This window comes from Ranitomeya variabilis, chromosome 2 (genome assembly GCF_051348905.1).
Source record: "Ranitomeya variabilis isolate aRanVar5 chromosome 2, aRanVar5.hap1, whole genome shotgun sequence".
In the NCBI taxonomy this organism is placed as follows: domain Eukaryota; kingdom Metazoa; phylum Chordata; class Amphibia; order Anura; family Dendrobatidae; genus Ranitomeya; species Ranitomeya variabilis.
In genome coordinates this window covers 894,019,951-894,036,678 of record NC_135233.1, presented here as the reverse complement: position 1 = coordinate 894,036,678, position 16,728 = coordinate 894,019,951, and the positions used below count along the sequence as shown (strand labels likewise).

The window sequence follows — 16,728 nt, the reverse complement described above, 5'->3', positions numbered from 1 at the left end:
AGTGTGTCAATGACTGCCTTCTGGACATCTGCCAAGTCAGAAGTCTTCCCCATAATTGTGGAACCTACTGAAACAGACGGAGGGACCTTTTTAAACACTTAGGAAGCCTTTGTAGGCGTTTTTTGTTAATCTAATTTACTGAGATGACTTTTGGGATTTCATTTGCTGCGAGTTATAATCATCATCATTAACAGAAATAAACACTTGAAATAGATCACTCTGTTTTTAATGACTCTATATGAGTTTCACTTTTGTATTAAAGAATTGAAATAAATTAACTTTTTGATGATATTCTAATTTTGGGAGAAGCACCTGTATACCCATACATTTATATTGTCACCCTGCATATGAACCGTTCTCAATGCCTGTTAACTGTTTCATTAAAACACATTTCAGTTAGACTTAATGGACTTTATTTGTGAGGTGACAAGCATGAGAAATTACAAATAACAGATACATTAACTAGAAATGCAGGATTATTTATTGTACAAGTTACCATTTGATTTTAAGATTTTTTAGCTATGTGTGGGAACCTTTTCTCTAGTTTCCGTTGCCGGTCTCTTGCAGCACTTTTCTGTCTTGCCTCTGTTCGCAGCTGCTGCTCTATTTTTAATCTGAAAGGACAAAAAAAAGTTGAATTTTTAGGCAAGTTCTTGACATGCAGATCAAAGTTATGTTCACCATCCAGAAGACTGAAACCTTCGACACACTGCTGTCATAGTGGAAATCTCTGATAAAAAGATGCTGCGAGTACCTTACACCACCATCAGATGCACAATTTACCAATAAATTATTTTGTATTATACATATAAAAGCTTTACAGTTTTCGTTAAACATATTAATCTTACCTATCATAATGATCAACATATGGCAAGGCATAAAACTTCTGTTTCTGGTAACGCGTGTTCATGTACCAAGGTATAGGCCATTCTTTGAATCTATGCCTGTAAAAATAGGAAAATAAAATAAAAAACAAGACAATCCACACTGAAGCCGTGAAGGATTATTATTTATTCTACAGGTGCATAAATATCTAAGGGCTCAATCGAGTGTCCATACATATCAATCAGAACACGGAACGCAATGCAAGAACTGGCAGACGCTCTCCCAACCCACATGTGACAGCCTCCTAGAAATATATGAAGCAGTCAGAATCGAGCCTGGACTGCTGCAACAAGTCCGTGCTCGGATTGATATGTACGGACATCTGAATGAGCCCCAACTCCTCAGCAATATTCTAGCAGCTCAGTTACATCAATACATTTCCCATTCACAATTGGATCATATGATCTCCAGTATGAGACGTTGTCCAGTACATGCTCTTATGTATAGACAAGCTGTCAGTCTTTCACTTCCTGTGATGTGCAGGATGTCATTTTCACCTATGAGATCCCTCCTGGAAGCTTAGACTACTCCTTACCCCACCGAGCTCAGCCCTTCTTTGTTAGTCTATTCATTTCCCCCATGGGACTGAGGATATAATATCTTCTTTATATAAGAGCACTGGAATAATACGCGAGTCCATGCAATGATCAGTTGTGCAACTTGTGACACTCACTGTCTATATCTAGAAATGAATCTTTAATATATTTCTGTGAGATGCAGCTTCACACAGCTAAAAGCTGACAGGGGAGACATGAAGCTACATCGCAAAGGGTGCGCCAAGACTCTGCAGGACAAAAGTGCAACGCACATGGCACACCAAGGCTCTGCAGGACAAAAGTGCAACGCACATGGCACACCAAGGCTCTGCAGGACAAAAGTGCAACGCACATGGCACACCAAGGCTCTGCAGTACAAAAGTGCAACGCACATGGCACACCAAGGCTCTGCAGGACAAAAGTGCGATGCATATGGCACACCAAGGCTCTGCAGGACAAACGTGCGACGCATATGGCACGCCAAGGCTCTACAGGACAAAAGTGCGACTCACAGGGCGCGCCGAGACTCTGCAGGACAAAAGTGCGATGCACATGGCACGCCAAGGCTCTGAAGGACAAAAGTGCGACTCACAGGGCGCGCCGAGACTCTGCAGGACAAAAGTGCGATGCACATGGCACGCCAAGGCTCTGAAGGACAAAAGTGCGACTCACAGGGCGCGCCGAGACTCTGCAGGACAAAAGTGCGACTCACAGGGTGCGCCAAGACTCTGCAGGACAAAATTGCGTCAAACAGGGCGCGCCACAGACCCGCTGTCCCCCGATACATATCCTAGCTCTATCACTAGCTACTATAAGACAGAAACAAGAGCATTGTGGTGAGACTTTGCTCTTTCTGCAAAAGCAGATCCACCATGGGGAAAGTAGTGTTTATTAGGAGAAGGAATCAACCCCGTCCTTTATTTTTTAATATAAAATTGCTGTACAATAGAAGCAAATTTTCTCTTTTTATTGCATGGGTGCTTTTTCTGTAATCCTTGCTACACCTGTCCATTTGCAAAGATATAAGTAGTTCTAATTTAAAAGGAATAACAGAGTTGTTAAACACATTCTTCATGCAACAACAACAACACAATCTTTGTACGACACTGTCACGCATGAATGTATATATATATTTCTCAGGACAACAGTTCAGGAAACTGCCAATAATGCAAATTAAAGAACCTCACAAGATGCAGTCAAAAAATCCCATAAAAAGTGAAATTTATTAAATATTCATTAAAAATTGGATAATACAATAAAGAACAAGTAACCGGATAGCAAAGGGAAATAGGTGAAGCATCATGCGTTGGCACAATAAACCAAGGACTCATGTCCACATCACTGCAACACATCTACTAACAATGTTGTAAAGGGCCCATGGTCATATCTAAGTTAGGATCAGTGTCCCCATAATCATTGTAATAGTATCTAAACAATTGACCAACAGCATCCATGTACGCACATAACTACCTGATAGTGTTGCAGTGAGCAGTCCAGAGTCCACCCCGACGCGCGTTTCGGAGCGCTAGTCTCCTTCCTCAGGGGGCAAGAGGATAATGATTATGGGGACACTGATCCTAACTTATATATGACCATGGGCCCTTTACAACATTGTTAGTAGATGTGTTGCAGTGATGTGGACATGAGTCCTTGGTTTATTGTGCCAATGCATGATGCTTCACCTATTTCCCTTTGCTATCCGGTTACTTGTTCTTTATTGTATTATCCAATTTTTAATGAATATTTAATAAATTTCACTTTTTATGGGATTTTTTGACTGCATCTTGTGAGGTTCTCTAATTTAAAAGGAGGGTATTATAGAGACAAAACATGGCAGCACACAGAGCGCTTAAGAGTAGGGTCTCTGCAGCAATGATGGACCATCAATACAAGTGATCACTGCAGTCAATCACTGGTTTTAGCAGTGTATGGTATTAGCCCAAGGCTAGTGACGGGCTGCAGTGGTCACGTTTAGACATATTGTCCTTGATGCAGCCAAGAAAACTAAGACTGTCAGGAAATAATGGCATTGGAGTGACAGGGAATATAAATTTTTTTTTTATATTATTACAATGCCCTTCATGCCAAATTGCTTTTGAACTTGAAAAACCCCTTAACATGCTCAGGTTATTGCCCGCCCCATGTTGGACAGTTCAGCTTTATCTGCAAGATAACATTACTAATATGTTGTACCATGTTGTGTCACCAAAGCAGTCCTTTCTCCAGTCTCCTGGCCTTGCCTTTTCCTGACCAGTTTGTAAGAGTCGAAGGGCATCTTCCCTTTCTGTAACGACCGTGTGAAGATTCTCCATAGACTTGTTTACCTGCAATAAAGAGAACAAGCACAATTAATCAGGTAATCACACCGAGTAGAGAACTTTTAGTCTGATTTCGTAAACAGTTAATATCTCACACATGTACAATTGCATGAAAACCAAAATTCTCAACCCATGGAGAAAAAAAAACTAATACATTATATATCGGTCCCTTTCTTGGTGATACCTTGTAGAGACGCTCAGGACTTGGCATGGCTACTCTTTGTCTCTTGGACTCTTGTTCTAAAGTCATCAGCATGTTCTTTTCTTTTAATAACACATACCTGAAAGTAAAGAAATATATTACTCCATCTACAACAAATACATCGCTTATTGTAAAGCCTCCCCTTACCATCTAACACACAATGGGTGCTACAAGCTTTATCAGAAAAATCTTTGTGCAATCCTGAAAAAGAATTGTATTTGTAGGATTAGCCTGACAAAACTATATTATCTGCCTCTCTGAACGTTGCAAAGCACTTCAATGAGGTCACAGGCAGGGTGAGGGGCCGCCTGCACCAGGCAGGGCGAGGGGCCACATACAAGGTATGCAGGATGGTTTGACGTGGAGTTACATGTTCCCTTTTCTTGACCAGGTCAGAGTGGCAATTTGAAGTTCCTGGGTCTCTATGTAAAATCTGTAATAGGACCCTCTACCTATTGTGTGCCATTTACATTATTGGTGTCTTCTTATAGGTAAGACCAGGCACCAGAGAACTGGTGTGGCTTACCTGTGCACCCCCTATATCTACAATGCAGGTAGGTCAGGAATAAAACATACAAGTGTGGACAAATGAGGAAAAAAATACAGAAATATGAAAATATAGTGCACTGAAACAGTATAGTGATAATAATACTGCACTATTATAATATATTGCCCAAAAAGCAATGACCAGATGGCTACAGTTTGCTCTGTAATGTTTATTCTCATGTGGGGGATTTGCTGCAGTTGTGTCTTGGACTCTGTTCCAACTATCTGAATTGGGCCGTTTTGGCAACAAGCACATGATTTCAGCACGCTCCATTTAGATTTTTAGAGACGGTCACAAAAATTCCTGCAAAAAATCTGCTGCTTGGGAATAAATCCCAAGTCAATATGATTACTTGCTTACATTACTTGGAGTTACTAACCAAAGTTTGTGCAAGTCTTCACTGCCTTTGCATCTCAGATGGTTAATGGTCCACAAATCACCTGAAAACAAAGACATGGTCATAAAAGTGAGGAAGAGCGCTCAGCTCTTGTGCTGCTGCGCTCTGCACGGACATACTGGCAGCTGCACACACATGCCCCATGAATGGGCCCCATACAGCTACTAGGGATATAACAAGCCAGGTTCACACACATTATGTTGGATTAAGAGGGGTTTCCCAAGTTATAAAGCTGAGGCAGAGTTCTATATCCCCCCCCCCTAATATGGGGCAATTAGATGGGTCTTATGAGGTTTTCACATTAGGTTACGGGTTAAACGCCAAGTACTTGTGTCTTATTTCATCATTTTAAAGCGCCTCATCAGCAAGCTGGTGCTTGTATCGCAGCGCTGGAGTGGTGCTACTATCACAAAGTCCCTGCACCATATATGACACTCACCACCCGTTGTCTTCAGCTCTTCAGGGCGCCACTCTGGTCCTCCAACTTCTGACTGACCATAATGGTCACGACCTCTCAATGCAAGTGTATGAGGGCCAGAGGGAGGCAACCAGACTTGCAGTGAAAAGTGACTCCAGCAAACAATGGAGTCAACCAGCAGGTCACAAACTACTGGAGACCGACGGCAGCAGCGCAGATAACAGCAGAAGATGGAGAGTATGAGACTAGTGACAGAACCTTTACATTAATATCTGCACCCAGCATTAGCAAAACAATCCCAGAGTGCGGCTTTACAACTATGGCATATATCTATATCACTGGCGGTCACAGGCAGAAGAGGGCCCCTGTGCAAGAACAATGTATGGGCCCCCTGCCATCCAACCGCTCCTCATACTGCACATTGCCACCTGCTTCGGGGGTGGAAATGGGCCCTTTACCTCTGGAGCCGCAGAGGTTGCACCCATGATATGTGCGCCTCAGAGAGATATAGATATATATATAAGAGGCATCGTGATTACTCGCTAATCCCACCCCCTGCACAGTAGCTCCACCCCATCACCACACACAATCCCGCCCCCCACCACACATAATCCCGCCCCGACCACACACAATCCCGCCCCCCACATCACCACACACAATCCCACCCCATCAACACACACAATCCCGCCCCCCACATCACCACACACAATCCCGCCCCCCACCACACATAATCCCGCCCCGACCACACACAATCCCGCCCCCCACATCAACACACACAATCCCGCCCCCCACCACACATAATCCCGCCCTGACCACACACAATCCCGCCCCCCACATCAACACACACAATCCCGCCCCCCACATCAACACACACAATCCCGCCCCCCACATCAACACACACAATCCCGCCCCTTCAACACACCACACATAATCCCGCCCCCCACACATTACTGCAGATAATCCCGCCCCCCACCACGTTACTACAGATAATCCTGCCCCCACCACATCACCACACTATTGTTATTAACTTCATTTTAAGTTAATTTACCACCTGCGTAAGCGCTATTGAATGTTGTCATTATTTACTTTAGTTTAATCACCAGCAGCGTTAATTAGATAGCAATGAGCGTGCCGAGCGTTAGCTGGCTGGAAACATCTAGTATATATATATATATATATATATATATATATATATAAAAAGAGAGTGACCACATGGAGCAGATCCCGTGCGCCCCCACCAGATGAGCCTAGCTGTACGGCCATACACCCTCCTCTTCCACTCACACTCAACCGTGTAGTTTGCAGGCGACCAAGGGCCACTGATTGGCTGCAGCGGTCACCAGGCGTTATGCTGGGAGTCCCGTGTGGACGGAATTGCAGACTTTCCTGTATACAGAACCTTGGGCCATTAGTAGCCCCTTGCCCAGCAGTGGAGACCCCCTTTAAGCCAGGACTTAGGCTTTTTCCTCTTACATTACGGGGCGCTAACCCCACTTCTGGCCTCACCGGACTTCACTGTATTTTCTCCCCAATTTTTAGGGTCATCGAAGAATTCGTGCAGTCCTCTGCGAGCTGCGGACGAGTGCAGAGAGGAGCCCTGCAGCCGAGGAGCCGCGCCACGGGAGACACTGCAATGGGAGAGCACACGTCACTGGCCTGCGCGCTGGGACTTGTAGTTCTCACACGGGCACACTGCTGACAACTCGACCCTGTCCTCGCAGCCACAGGACCCCACCTACCCGGAGAGGACTCGTGCGGACCCCCGACCTCCGCTCAGCAGCCCCCTGACTGCGGCTGCCGCCATCATGTCAGGCTGTCATCTCCCACACTGCTCCGGGGCCGGAAGTCACAAGTGTGCAATAACGGGATCATGTGAAAAGCGCCCAGACATGTCGCAGGACAGGCAAGCGTGTCGTTATAGCGTGAGGGCAAAATAGACGCGCCCTTACTGTAATGCAGGGGAAGTGATAAATGCAGTTCTGTATACCACTACCCCAGAGGACTCCGTACACGCGACCTGTCGCAGCATTTATACGTCATGATGACAGCGCAACCCACAACCTCCGCGCCTGCCCTCAGTAAACATGGCGGCCATGAGCCTCCTGCGCTCGGTGGCGACTTCTCTTGTCAGCCGGGTGCAGCCGGCACCGCACGGACTGCTGGGGAGGAGCGGCCTGGCGAGGACTGCGCTGCCGGCGGCTGCGGGTGAGGAGAACTGTGTGTCCGGGAAGGCTGCAGCCAGGCCCGGGGTGACCTTGGTAGCTGACATTGAGGGGATGTGTGTGCAGGACATCGGGGCATGGAGGGGAACCCTGTGTACTGCTGGGGCTGCTGCGGGAATACAGGCACCAATGGCGGGAGTGACCGGAGGAGGGAGGACGCATTTCATCAGGGGTGGAAAGTGACTCCTTAGGGTTATGGCTGGCAGGTCTCTCACCACATCTATGGCACGTGCACCGGACGGTGGGTCACTGACCACATCTATGGCACGTGCACCGGACGGTGGGTCACTGACCACATCTATGGCACGTGCACCGGGCAGTGGGTCACTGACCACATCTATGGCACGTGCACCGGGCGGTGGGTCACTGACCACATCTATGGCACGTGCGCCGGGCGGTGGGTCACTGACCACATCTATGGCACGTGCGCCGGACGGTGGGTCACTGACCACATCTATGGCACGTGCGCCGGACGGTGGGTCACTGACCACATCTATGGCACGTGCGCCGGACGGTGGGTCACTGACCACATCTATGGCACGTGCGCCGGACGGTGGGTCACTGACCACATCTATGGCAGGTGCGCCGGACGGTGGGTCACTGACCACATCTATGGCAGGTGCGCCGGACGGTGGGTCACTGACCACATCTATGGCAGGTGCGCCGGACGGTGGGTCACTGACCACATCTATGGCAGGTGCGCCGGACGGTGGGTCACTGACCACATCTATGGCAGGTGCGCCGGACGGTGGGTCACTGACCACATCTATGGCACGTGCGCCGGACGGTGGGTCACTGACCACATCTATGGCACGTGCGCCGGACGGTGGGTCACTGACCACATCTATGGCACGTGCGCCGGACGGTGGGTCACTGACCACATCTATGGCACGTGCGCCGGACGGTGGGTCACTGACCACATCTATGGCACGTGCGCCGGACGGTGGGTCACTGACCACATCTATGGCACGTGCGCCGGACGGTGGGTCACTGACCACATCTATGGCACGTGCGCCGGACGGTGGGTCACTGACCACATCTATGGCACGTGCGCCGGACGGTGGGTCACTGACCACATCTATGGCACGTGCGCCGGACGGTGGGTCACTGACCACATCTATGGCACGTGCGCCGGACGGTGGGTCACTGACCACATCTATGGCACGTGCGCCGGACGGTGGGTCACTGACCACATCTATGGCACGTGCGCCGGACGGTGGGTCACTGACCACATCTATGGCACGTGCGCCGGACGGTGGGTCACTGACCACATCTATGGCACGTGCGCCGGACGGTGGGTCACTGACCACATCTATGGCACGTGCGCCGGACGGTGGGTCACTGACCACATCTATGGCACGTGCGCCGGACGGTGGGTCACTGACCACATCTATGGCACGTGCGCCGGACGGTGGGTCACTGACCACATCTATGGCACGTGCGCCGGACGGTGGGTCACTGACCACATCTATGGCACGTGCGCCGGACGGTGGGTCACTGACCACATCTATGGCACGTGCGCCGGACGGTGGGTCACTGACCACATCTATGGCACGTGCGCCGGACGGTGGGTCACTGACCACATCTATGGCACGTGCGCCGGACGGTGGGTCACTGACCACATCTATGGCACGTGCGCCGGACGGTGGGTCACTGACCACATCTATGGCACGTGCGCCGGACGGTGGGTCACTGACCACATCTATGGCACGTGCGCCGGACGGTGGGTCACTGACCACATCTATGGCACGTGCGCCGGACGGTGGGTCACTGACCACATCTATGGCACGTGCGCCGGACGGTGGGTCACTGACCACATCTATGGCACGTGCGCCGGACGGTGGGTCACTGACCACATCTATGGCACGTGCGCCGGACGGTGGGTCACTGACCACATCTATGGCACGTGCGCCGGACGGTGGGTCACTGACCACATCTATGGCACGTGCGCCGGACGGTGGGTCACTGACCACATCTATGGCACGTGCGCCGGACGGTGGGTCACTGACCACATCTATGGCACGTGCGCCGGACGGTGGGTCACTGACCACATCTATGGCACGTGCGCCGGACGGTGGGTCACTGACCACATCTATGGCACGTGCGCCGGACGGTGGGTCACTGACCACATCTATGGCACGTGGACCGGACGGTGGGTCACTGACCACATCTATGGCACGTGCGCCGGACGGTGGGTCACTGACCACATCTATGGCACGTGCGCCGGACGGTGGGTCACTGACCACATCTATGGCACGTGCGCCGGACGGTGGGTCACTGACCACATCTATGGCACGTGCGCCGGACGGTGGGTCACTGACCACATCTATGGCACGTGCGCCGGACGGTGGGTCACTGACCACATCTATGGCACGTGCGCCGGACGGTGGGTCACTGACCACATCTATGGCACGTGCGCCGGACGGTGGGTCACTGACCACATCTATGGCACGTGCGCCGGACGGTGGGTCACTGACCACATCTATGGCACGTGCGCCGGACGGTGGGTCGCCTGCTACGGCTGTGACATGTACTTGGTAGGGGGTTGCCGGTCACAGCGACCTCTGCTCCTCAAATTTTTGATGAACTGCGCCATCTGCTGCACCACAAGTTTGACACCAGCAGGGACTGGAGTAGGATTTGTGGTGCGGCACATAAAAGTTGATGCTACTCAGTCGGCGCTAATTCATGAAGAGGAGTAAGCCTATTCGTGAATCTGGATCATGTGGATCTGGATCGTGTGACTCCAGCACATCTCATCATGGGCAGTGTGAATACCACCAGCCATCATGTATTGGGCCCATAGGACCAGCAAGGTCAGCCTTTCGACACTAGTTATCCATTCGCTATATTATCGATAACGCACAATGCCATTTATTGTCTTTTTTTAAAAATACTGTTCCTAGTATCTGCCATTAGAATTGCTAGGGCATTCCTCAGTCTGACTGCTCTAACTGTAAAGAAGCCTTTCCTATTTAGACACCAGAATCTCCTTTCTTCCACCCGTAATGCGTGCCCCCCTGGTCCTTAGTATGGCCCTTGGAAGGAGTAAGTTATGTGCCAGTCTTTTGTACTGACCACACATATATTTATACATGTAAATGAGATCTCCTCTGGGGTGTTTTTTTCTAAGCTAAACAAGCCCAACTGTTCCAACCTCTCATTATAAGAAAGACCTTCCATTCCTTGTAATAATCTAGTTTCCAGTTCACCACCTGACAGCACCATTGGAGGACGTCCTTCTTATCCGTAGTGGGACAGGAACCACAAGCAGTTAAAAGGACCCTCCCCACTCCACCCACCAGTGTTTTTCCTGTCCCACTGCAGATAGGAACTGCAAGACGTTGCCTCCGACGGTGCTGTGCAGATGGTGGGGATCGGGGGGGCCCAGCCTTTCCCTTCCCCGCCGCAAGATATCTGCGGCTGATACCTGCGATGGGGGGTCCCTCAGCCTCCACAGTGTAGCGCTGCTCCTGGGGCCAAGGTCCGTTTCTCCTTGCTGGGGCTCTCGGTCCGGACGCTGTCTGCTGGAGCGGCGGCTGTTCCCGCATGCGGCCGCGGCCATTTTCGGCGAGGGCTCTCTGTGCGGCGGCCGCTGCCGGCTCCAGGACACGCGGCCGCGTCACTTCCGGTCGACGGCCGCGTCACTTCCGGTCGCGGCGAGCATCGGACCGGGGGACGCCAGCGGCGGCGCCGGCCTTCAGGAAGGCCCTTTTCAGCACGGTCGACCACGTGGGGCGCGGTAAGGAGGCAGGATCAACCAGGTAAACCTATATAAACATGCTATGGGGGTCATTGTTCCGCCGGCTATCCTGACAAGGGTGCACACGGCTGTATTGTGATATTATCCTCATCATGGAGGAGACTACCAGATCTGAGGGGACTGACCAGCTTCAGGGGCACGTGAGTAGGCTATGTAAAAGCCATACCACAAAGCCCACCCCTCCCCCCTGCTTTCCCACTTACGGTGCCACGTATGTCTATTTACCCTAGGCTGAGCCTCCCATCCCCACAACTGAAAGGAAAAAATCGGGGAAGAATAAATGCCCGATTTGTGCCACTAAGTTTCCAGAAAATTGGCGGAAACCATTATGCAGATCGTGCACATCCAAAATTGTGGGTGATGAGCAGACGGCACTGCTATCCAGCATGAGGACCATGATTCGACAGGAGGTCCAGGCTTCTATCTCAAGCTTGAATCTTTCCCAGGCTCAGTCAGAACCGCAGACTTCACGGAAGAGGCCAAGGGAGTCTAGCCCCTCCTCCGAGGGTGAGGTTTCGGAGGATTCTGACCAGGAAGAAAGAGATGGATCTGTGGGCAAGGGGAAGAGATATCTCTTCTCCGCAGCAGACACAGATGAACTTCTTTATGCTGTACGTAACACCATGCAGCTACAAGATACACCAGAGGAAACCTCGATCCAGGACGAGATGTTTGGCGGATTACATGCCCAGGTGACAAAAGTCTTCCCCGTCAACAACCACATCCGTTCCATGATCCTGGAAGAGTGGCAGGAAGCGGAGAAGAAGCTAGTGATTCCCAGGGACTTTAGACTTCGTCTGCCCTACAACCCTGAGGACATTAAAGTATGGGATGAAGTTCCCAAGATCGATGTCCCACTAGCAAAAGTGGCGAAAAAGACCTCAATTCCATTTGAGGACTCTTCCGCGTTAAAAGATCCTATGGATCGTAAAGCGGACGGTTTGCTAAGGAGAACTTGGTAGTCCTCCGCGGCAATAATACGGGCCAATATAGCGGCAACTTCCGTAGCCCGGTCAATGCACTTATGGATTGACGATTTAGAGGATCACCTCAAAGCCAAGACTTCCAGAGAGGTTATCCTTAAATCATTGCCATTGCTCAAACTCGCAACAGGCTTTATGGCAGACGCTTCGGCCGAATCTGTACGGTTTGCGGCTAGAAGCGAATCCCTGTCTAATGCGGCCAGAAGAGCCATATGGCTAAAGACCTGGTCGGGGGATCTCCAGTCAAAAAATAAATTGTGTGGAATCCCATTCTCAGGAAATAAAGTATTTGGGCCGATTCTAGACGATATTCTAGAAAAGGCCTCAGATAAAAAGAAGGGTTTCCCTGAGGAGAATACCAAAAAATATCAGCCCTTTCGTAGGTCCCGACCTGGTCAGAGGACAGACTACAAGGGGAAAGGGAAGACTGGGAGGTGGTCTTATCCCAAGGGTGGAAAGGGTAGAGACTCCATCTTCCCTAGTGCAGCCACACCAAAGTCAAATAAATGACATAAAGGTGGGAGGTCGATTACAGAAATTTCTAGGGGGTTGGCAGAAGGTGTCCCAGAATCCTTGGATTCTACAAGTAATTGCACAGGGATACAAATTAGAATTCTCCAGCAGTCCCCCAGAAAGATTTATAGTAACCCGACCTTGCCCGCTCTCCGACTCCTCCATGTGGACAAACATCCAGGAGCTGTTGGAATTAGAAGCGATTGTGCCAGTTCCCATCTCAGAAAGAGGCGAAGGCCATTATTCCCATTTATTTTCAATAAAGAAGCCATCCGGGGACTCCCGGACGATTATAAATTTAAAACCATTGAACAAATGGGTCCGGTACAAAAGATTCCGGATGGAATCTATAAGATCCACGACGCCTCTAATAGACAAAGACATGGTAATGTGTACCCTAGACCTGAGCAACGCATGCTATCATGTCCCGATACACCTCTCCTACCAAAAATTCCTAAGGTTTGCCATAATGAACAGGGGGATTGTACATCACTTTCAGTTCAGATGTCTCCCCTTCGGGCTTGCTTCAGCGCCCAGGATCTTTACCAAGCTGATGTCGGAAGTTGTGGCCTATCTGAGGAATCAGAAGGTGACCATAGTCCCATACCTGGACGACTTCCTGATAATGGTGAAATCACAGAAACTCCTCAAGGTAGACTGCACTTTCACCCTTTCCATCCTACAGGAGCTGGGGTGGATTGTGAACTGGAAGAAGTCCTGCCTGGTCCCAAATTGCAGAATAAAATTTTTGGGGGTGATCTTAGATTCCAATCTAAGAACATCTTTTTTACCAGAAGACAGACAAGAGGCCTTGATCAGGCACATCCATCAATTCAGAAGAAGTACCCCCTCCATAAGAAAGGCAATGAGGATACTCTGCTTCATGACAGCATGCATACCCTGTGTGAGATGGAGCCAATTCCACTCGCGGGAGTTTCAAAGAGAAGTCCTAGGATCCTGGAACAGGAAACAGAGTTCCCTAGACAGGAAGATGCTTGTGTCTCCGTCGGTAAAGAGATCCCTAACCTGGTGGACCACACCGAGGAACCTGAGAGAGGGAGTACCGTGGGTACTTGATTCCTGTGTTACGGTTACCACAGACGCCAGTCAATACGGATGGGGCGGTCATATAGGAAGAACATACTACCAGGGAGAATGGACTCCTCAGATTGCGGCAAGATCATCGAATTTCAGGGAGCTGTATGCGATCTGGAAAGTGTTGGGCCAGGCCCAGTCATTGGTCCGAGACAGACACGTGAGAATACTGTCCGACAATGTCACAGCAGTGGCATTTCTGAGACACCAGGGAGGTCCGAGACATCCACCACTGCAACACTTAGCAGACCAGATTTTCAGGTGGGCAGAAAGATCTGTCAAATCCATCTCGGCAGTTCACCTGGAAGGTGCCAAGAATCAGCTAGCAGATTTCTTGAGCCAAAAGTCGGTACATCCCGGAGAGTGGGAACTTAACCCGGAAGTATTCAGCGGTCTATGCCACAAATGGGGTGGACCTCTTTGCCACCAGGTCAAACGCAAAGGTCAGAGCATTTTTTTTTCTCTGAATCCTCTAGATGGAGCCACAGGAGTAGACGCCTTGTCTCAGTATTGGGGAGAAGGCCTCCTGTACGCATTTCCGCCTCTTCCTCTGATATCGAAGACACTCAGGAAGATACGAGACGAGAAAGCAACTGTAATCCTGGTGGTTCCTTTTTGGCCGAAAAGAAGCTGGTTTTCTCTACTGTCCAGGATGTCAACAGAAGAACCAGTCTTTCTACCGAACAGGCAGGACCTTCTACTTCAGGGTCCGGTGTTCCACAAGAATCCAGACTCTCTGCACCTATCAGCTTGGATCCTGAACGGCAAACCCTAAGATCCAGAGGCCTGTCAGAAGATGTCATTACCACACTCCAGGCAAGCAGAAAGCCGGTGACTTCGGCGATTTACAACAAGATCTGGAAGCGGTATTGTTCCTTTCTGGGAGAAGGTCATGTGGATACTTCAAAGCTAGATATCTCCAAAATCCTCGATTTCCTGCAACTCGGGTTTGACAAGGGCCTTCGGCCTAGTACTCTAAAAGTACAGATTGCAGCACTTAGTGTATTTTTTGATACATCACTAGCCTCCCATCCCTGGATAGCGAGATTTTCCAGGGCCACACAGAGAATGAGGCCACTTGTGAGGAAATCAACTCCTCCTTGGGACCTAAACTTGGTCCTTAACACTTTGTGTAAAAGTCCTTACTTGCTGTCGGAAGATATGGACATAGCCAATCTCTCCTTTAAGACTGCCTTCCTAATTGCCATCACATCGGCTAAAAGGCTGGGGGAGATGCAAGCTCTTTCTATCCAGAACCCATATCTTCAAATCTTTGACGACAGAATAGTCTTCAAACCTAACCCAGCTTTTCTTCCCAAAGTAGTATCCTCTACCAATATAAATCAGGAAATAATACTTCCTTCTTTCTGCCAACACCCTAAAAACGCCAAAGAGGGGGGTCTACCATAACCTTGACGTTAGGGAGACTGTTCTAAAATACCTGGGGGCGACAGAAAGCTGGAGACGGGACACTAACTTATTTATTCAATACGGTGGTCCAAATAGGGGTTGTAAAGCAGCAAAATCAACCATTGCTAGGTGGATTAAAAACATGATTAGCCTAGCATATATAGACCAAGGGAAAGATCCCCCGGACACTCTTAAGGCCCACTCAACACGAGCCATCTCTACATCATGGGCAGAGAAGGGGGGGTGCCTCAGCGGAGCAAATCTGTAGGGCGGCGACTTGGACTAGTCTTTCTACCTTTGCTAGACACTATAAATTAGATGTCGTATCAGACCAACTAGCCTTTGGTAGAAAAGTCTTACATGCAGTAGTCCCACCCTAGTTAACATCCTTTGGTATTTCTCCAATGGTGCTGTCAGGTGGTGGACTGGAAAACGGTAATTAGTTCTTACCGGTAATTGTATTTCCAGGAATCCACCTGACAGCACTACTAGTTCCCTCCCACTGCAAACTTTTACTACTGACTAATGTGATGTAACATTGGTGTGTAATTGTAAATAAACTCTCTTTTTTGCATCCATCCAGATGTGGTACTTAGAAAATCACTGGTGGGTGGAGTGGGGAGGGTCCTTTTAACTGCTTGTGGTTCCTGTCCCACTACGGATAAGAAGGACGTCCTCCAATGGTGCTGTCAGGTGGATTCCTGGAAATACAATTACTGGTAAGAACTAATTACCGTTTTCCCGCCTTTAAAGGGAACCTACCACCCCGTTTTTTAAAAATTAGATAAAAATAGTGTGAAATAGGGGCAGAGCTGGGCTTTACATTAGGGCCTTTTCGGTGCCTTTACACCCCCGTTAGGCTGTCCAAATACCTTTGTGAAGTGGCCGTTTTCTGCTGTCACTCAAGTGGGTCAGGTCGGATGGGCGTGGTCACAGCGCTGTTTGTCCCCCAGGATCCTGCTCATCATTACGTTGGTGGCGTAGTGGTGTGCGCATGTCCAAAGAAGATCCACTGCCCAGGAGATGAATAACGGCGCGGTCTTCGCTATTCAGCCGTTTACCGGTGGGCGCGGCCATCTTTCCTGTGGCCGCGCCTGCGCAGATGGAGCGCTCTGCTGCCCGGGACTTCAGGAAAATGGCCGCCGCGATCTCCATCTGCGCACGCGCGGAATCCCGTGGCCATTTTCCTGAAGTCCCGGGCAGCAGAGCGCTCCATCTGCGCAGGCGCGGCCACAGGAAAGATGGCCGCGCCCACCGGTAAACGGCTGAATAGCGAAGACCGCGCCGTTATTCATCTCCTGGGCAGTGGATCTTCTTTGGACATGCGCACACCACTACGCCACCAACGTAATGATGAGCAGGATCCTGGGGGACAAACAGCGCTGTGACCACGCCCATCCGACCTGACCCACTTGAGTGACAGCAGAAAACGGCCACTT

At 49.9% G+C, this 16,728-nt stretch overlaps 2 protein-coding genes across 3 annotated transcripts in view; one reads left to right on the top strand and one right to left on the bottom strand.

Moving 5' to 3' along the window:
- Nucleotides 1-396: 396 nt before the first annotated feature.
- MRPL47 (mitochondrial ribosomal protein L47) lies at nt 397-7,221 on the bottom strand. Of its 2 annotated transcripts, XM_077290461.1 has the most exons (7): nt 7,043-7,221; nt 6,810-6,931; nt 4,868-4,928; nt 3,924-4,020; nt 3,615-3,745; nt 849-944; nt 397-614 (listed from the first exon to the last, which is right to left on the bottom strand). In XM_077290461.1, the coding sequence occupies exons 1-7, from the start codon at nt 7,108-7,110 to the stop codon at nt 506-508; spliced, it is 684 nt and encodes a 227-aa protein (XP_077146576.1). In that variant the 5' UTR covers nt 7,111-7,221; the 3' UTR covers nt 397-505. The 2 variants fall into 2 exon arrangements, with proteins under 2 accessions (XP_077146576.1, XP_077146577.1); XM_077290462.1 differs by lacking the exon at nt 6,810-6,931 and having other exon boundaries at nt 7,043-7,128.
- A 59-nt stretch (nt 7,222-7,280) lies between these two features.
- The window catches only part of NDUFB5 (NADH:ubiquinone oxidoreductase subunit B5), a 36,433-nt gene continuing 26,985 nt past the window's right edge, over nt 7,281-16,728 (top strand). The window contains exon 1 of the mRNA XM_077290463.1: nt 7,281-7,508. Within this exon, the coding sequence (XP_077146578.1) occupies nt 7,388-7,508 (121 nt within the window). The 5' untranslated portion in view covers nt 7,281-7,387. The remainder of the gene's footprint in view (nt 7,509-16,728) is intronic.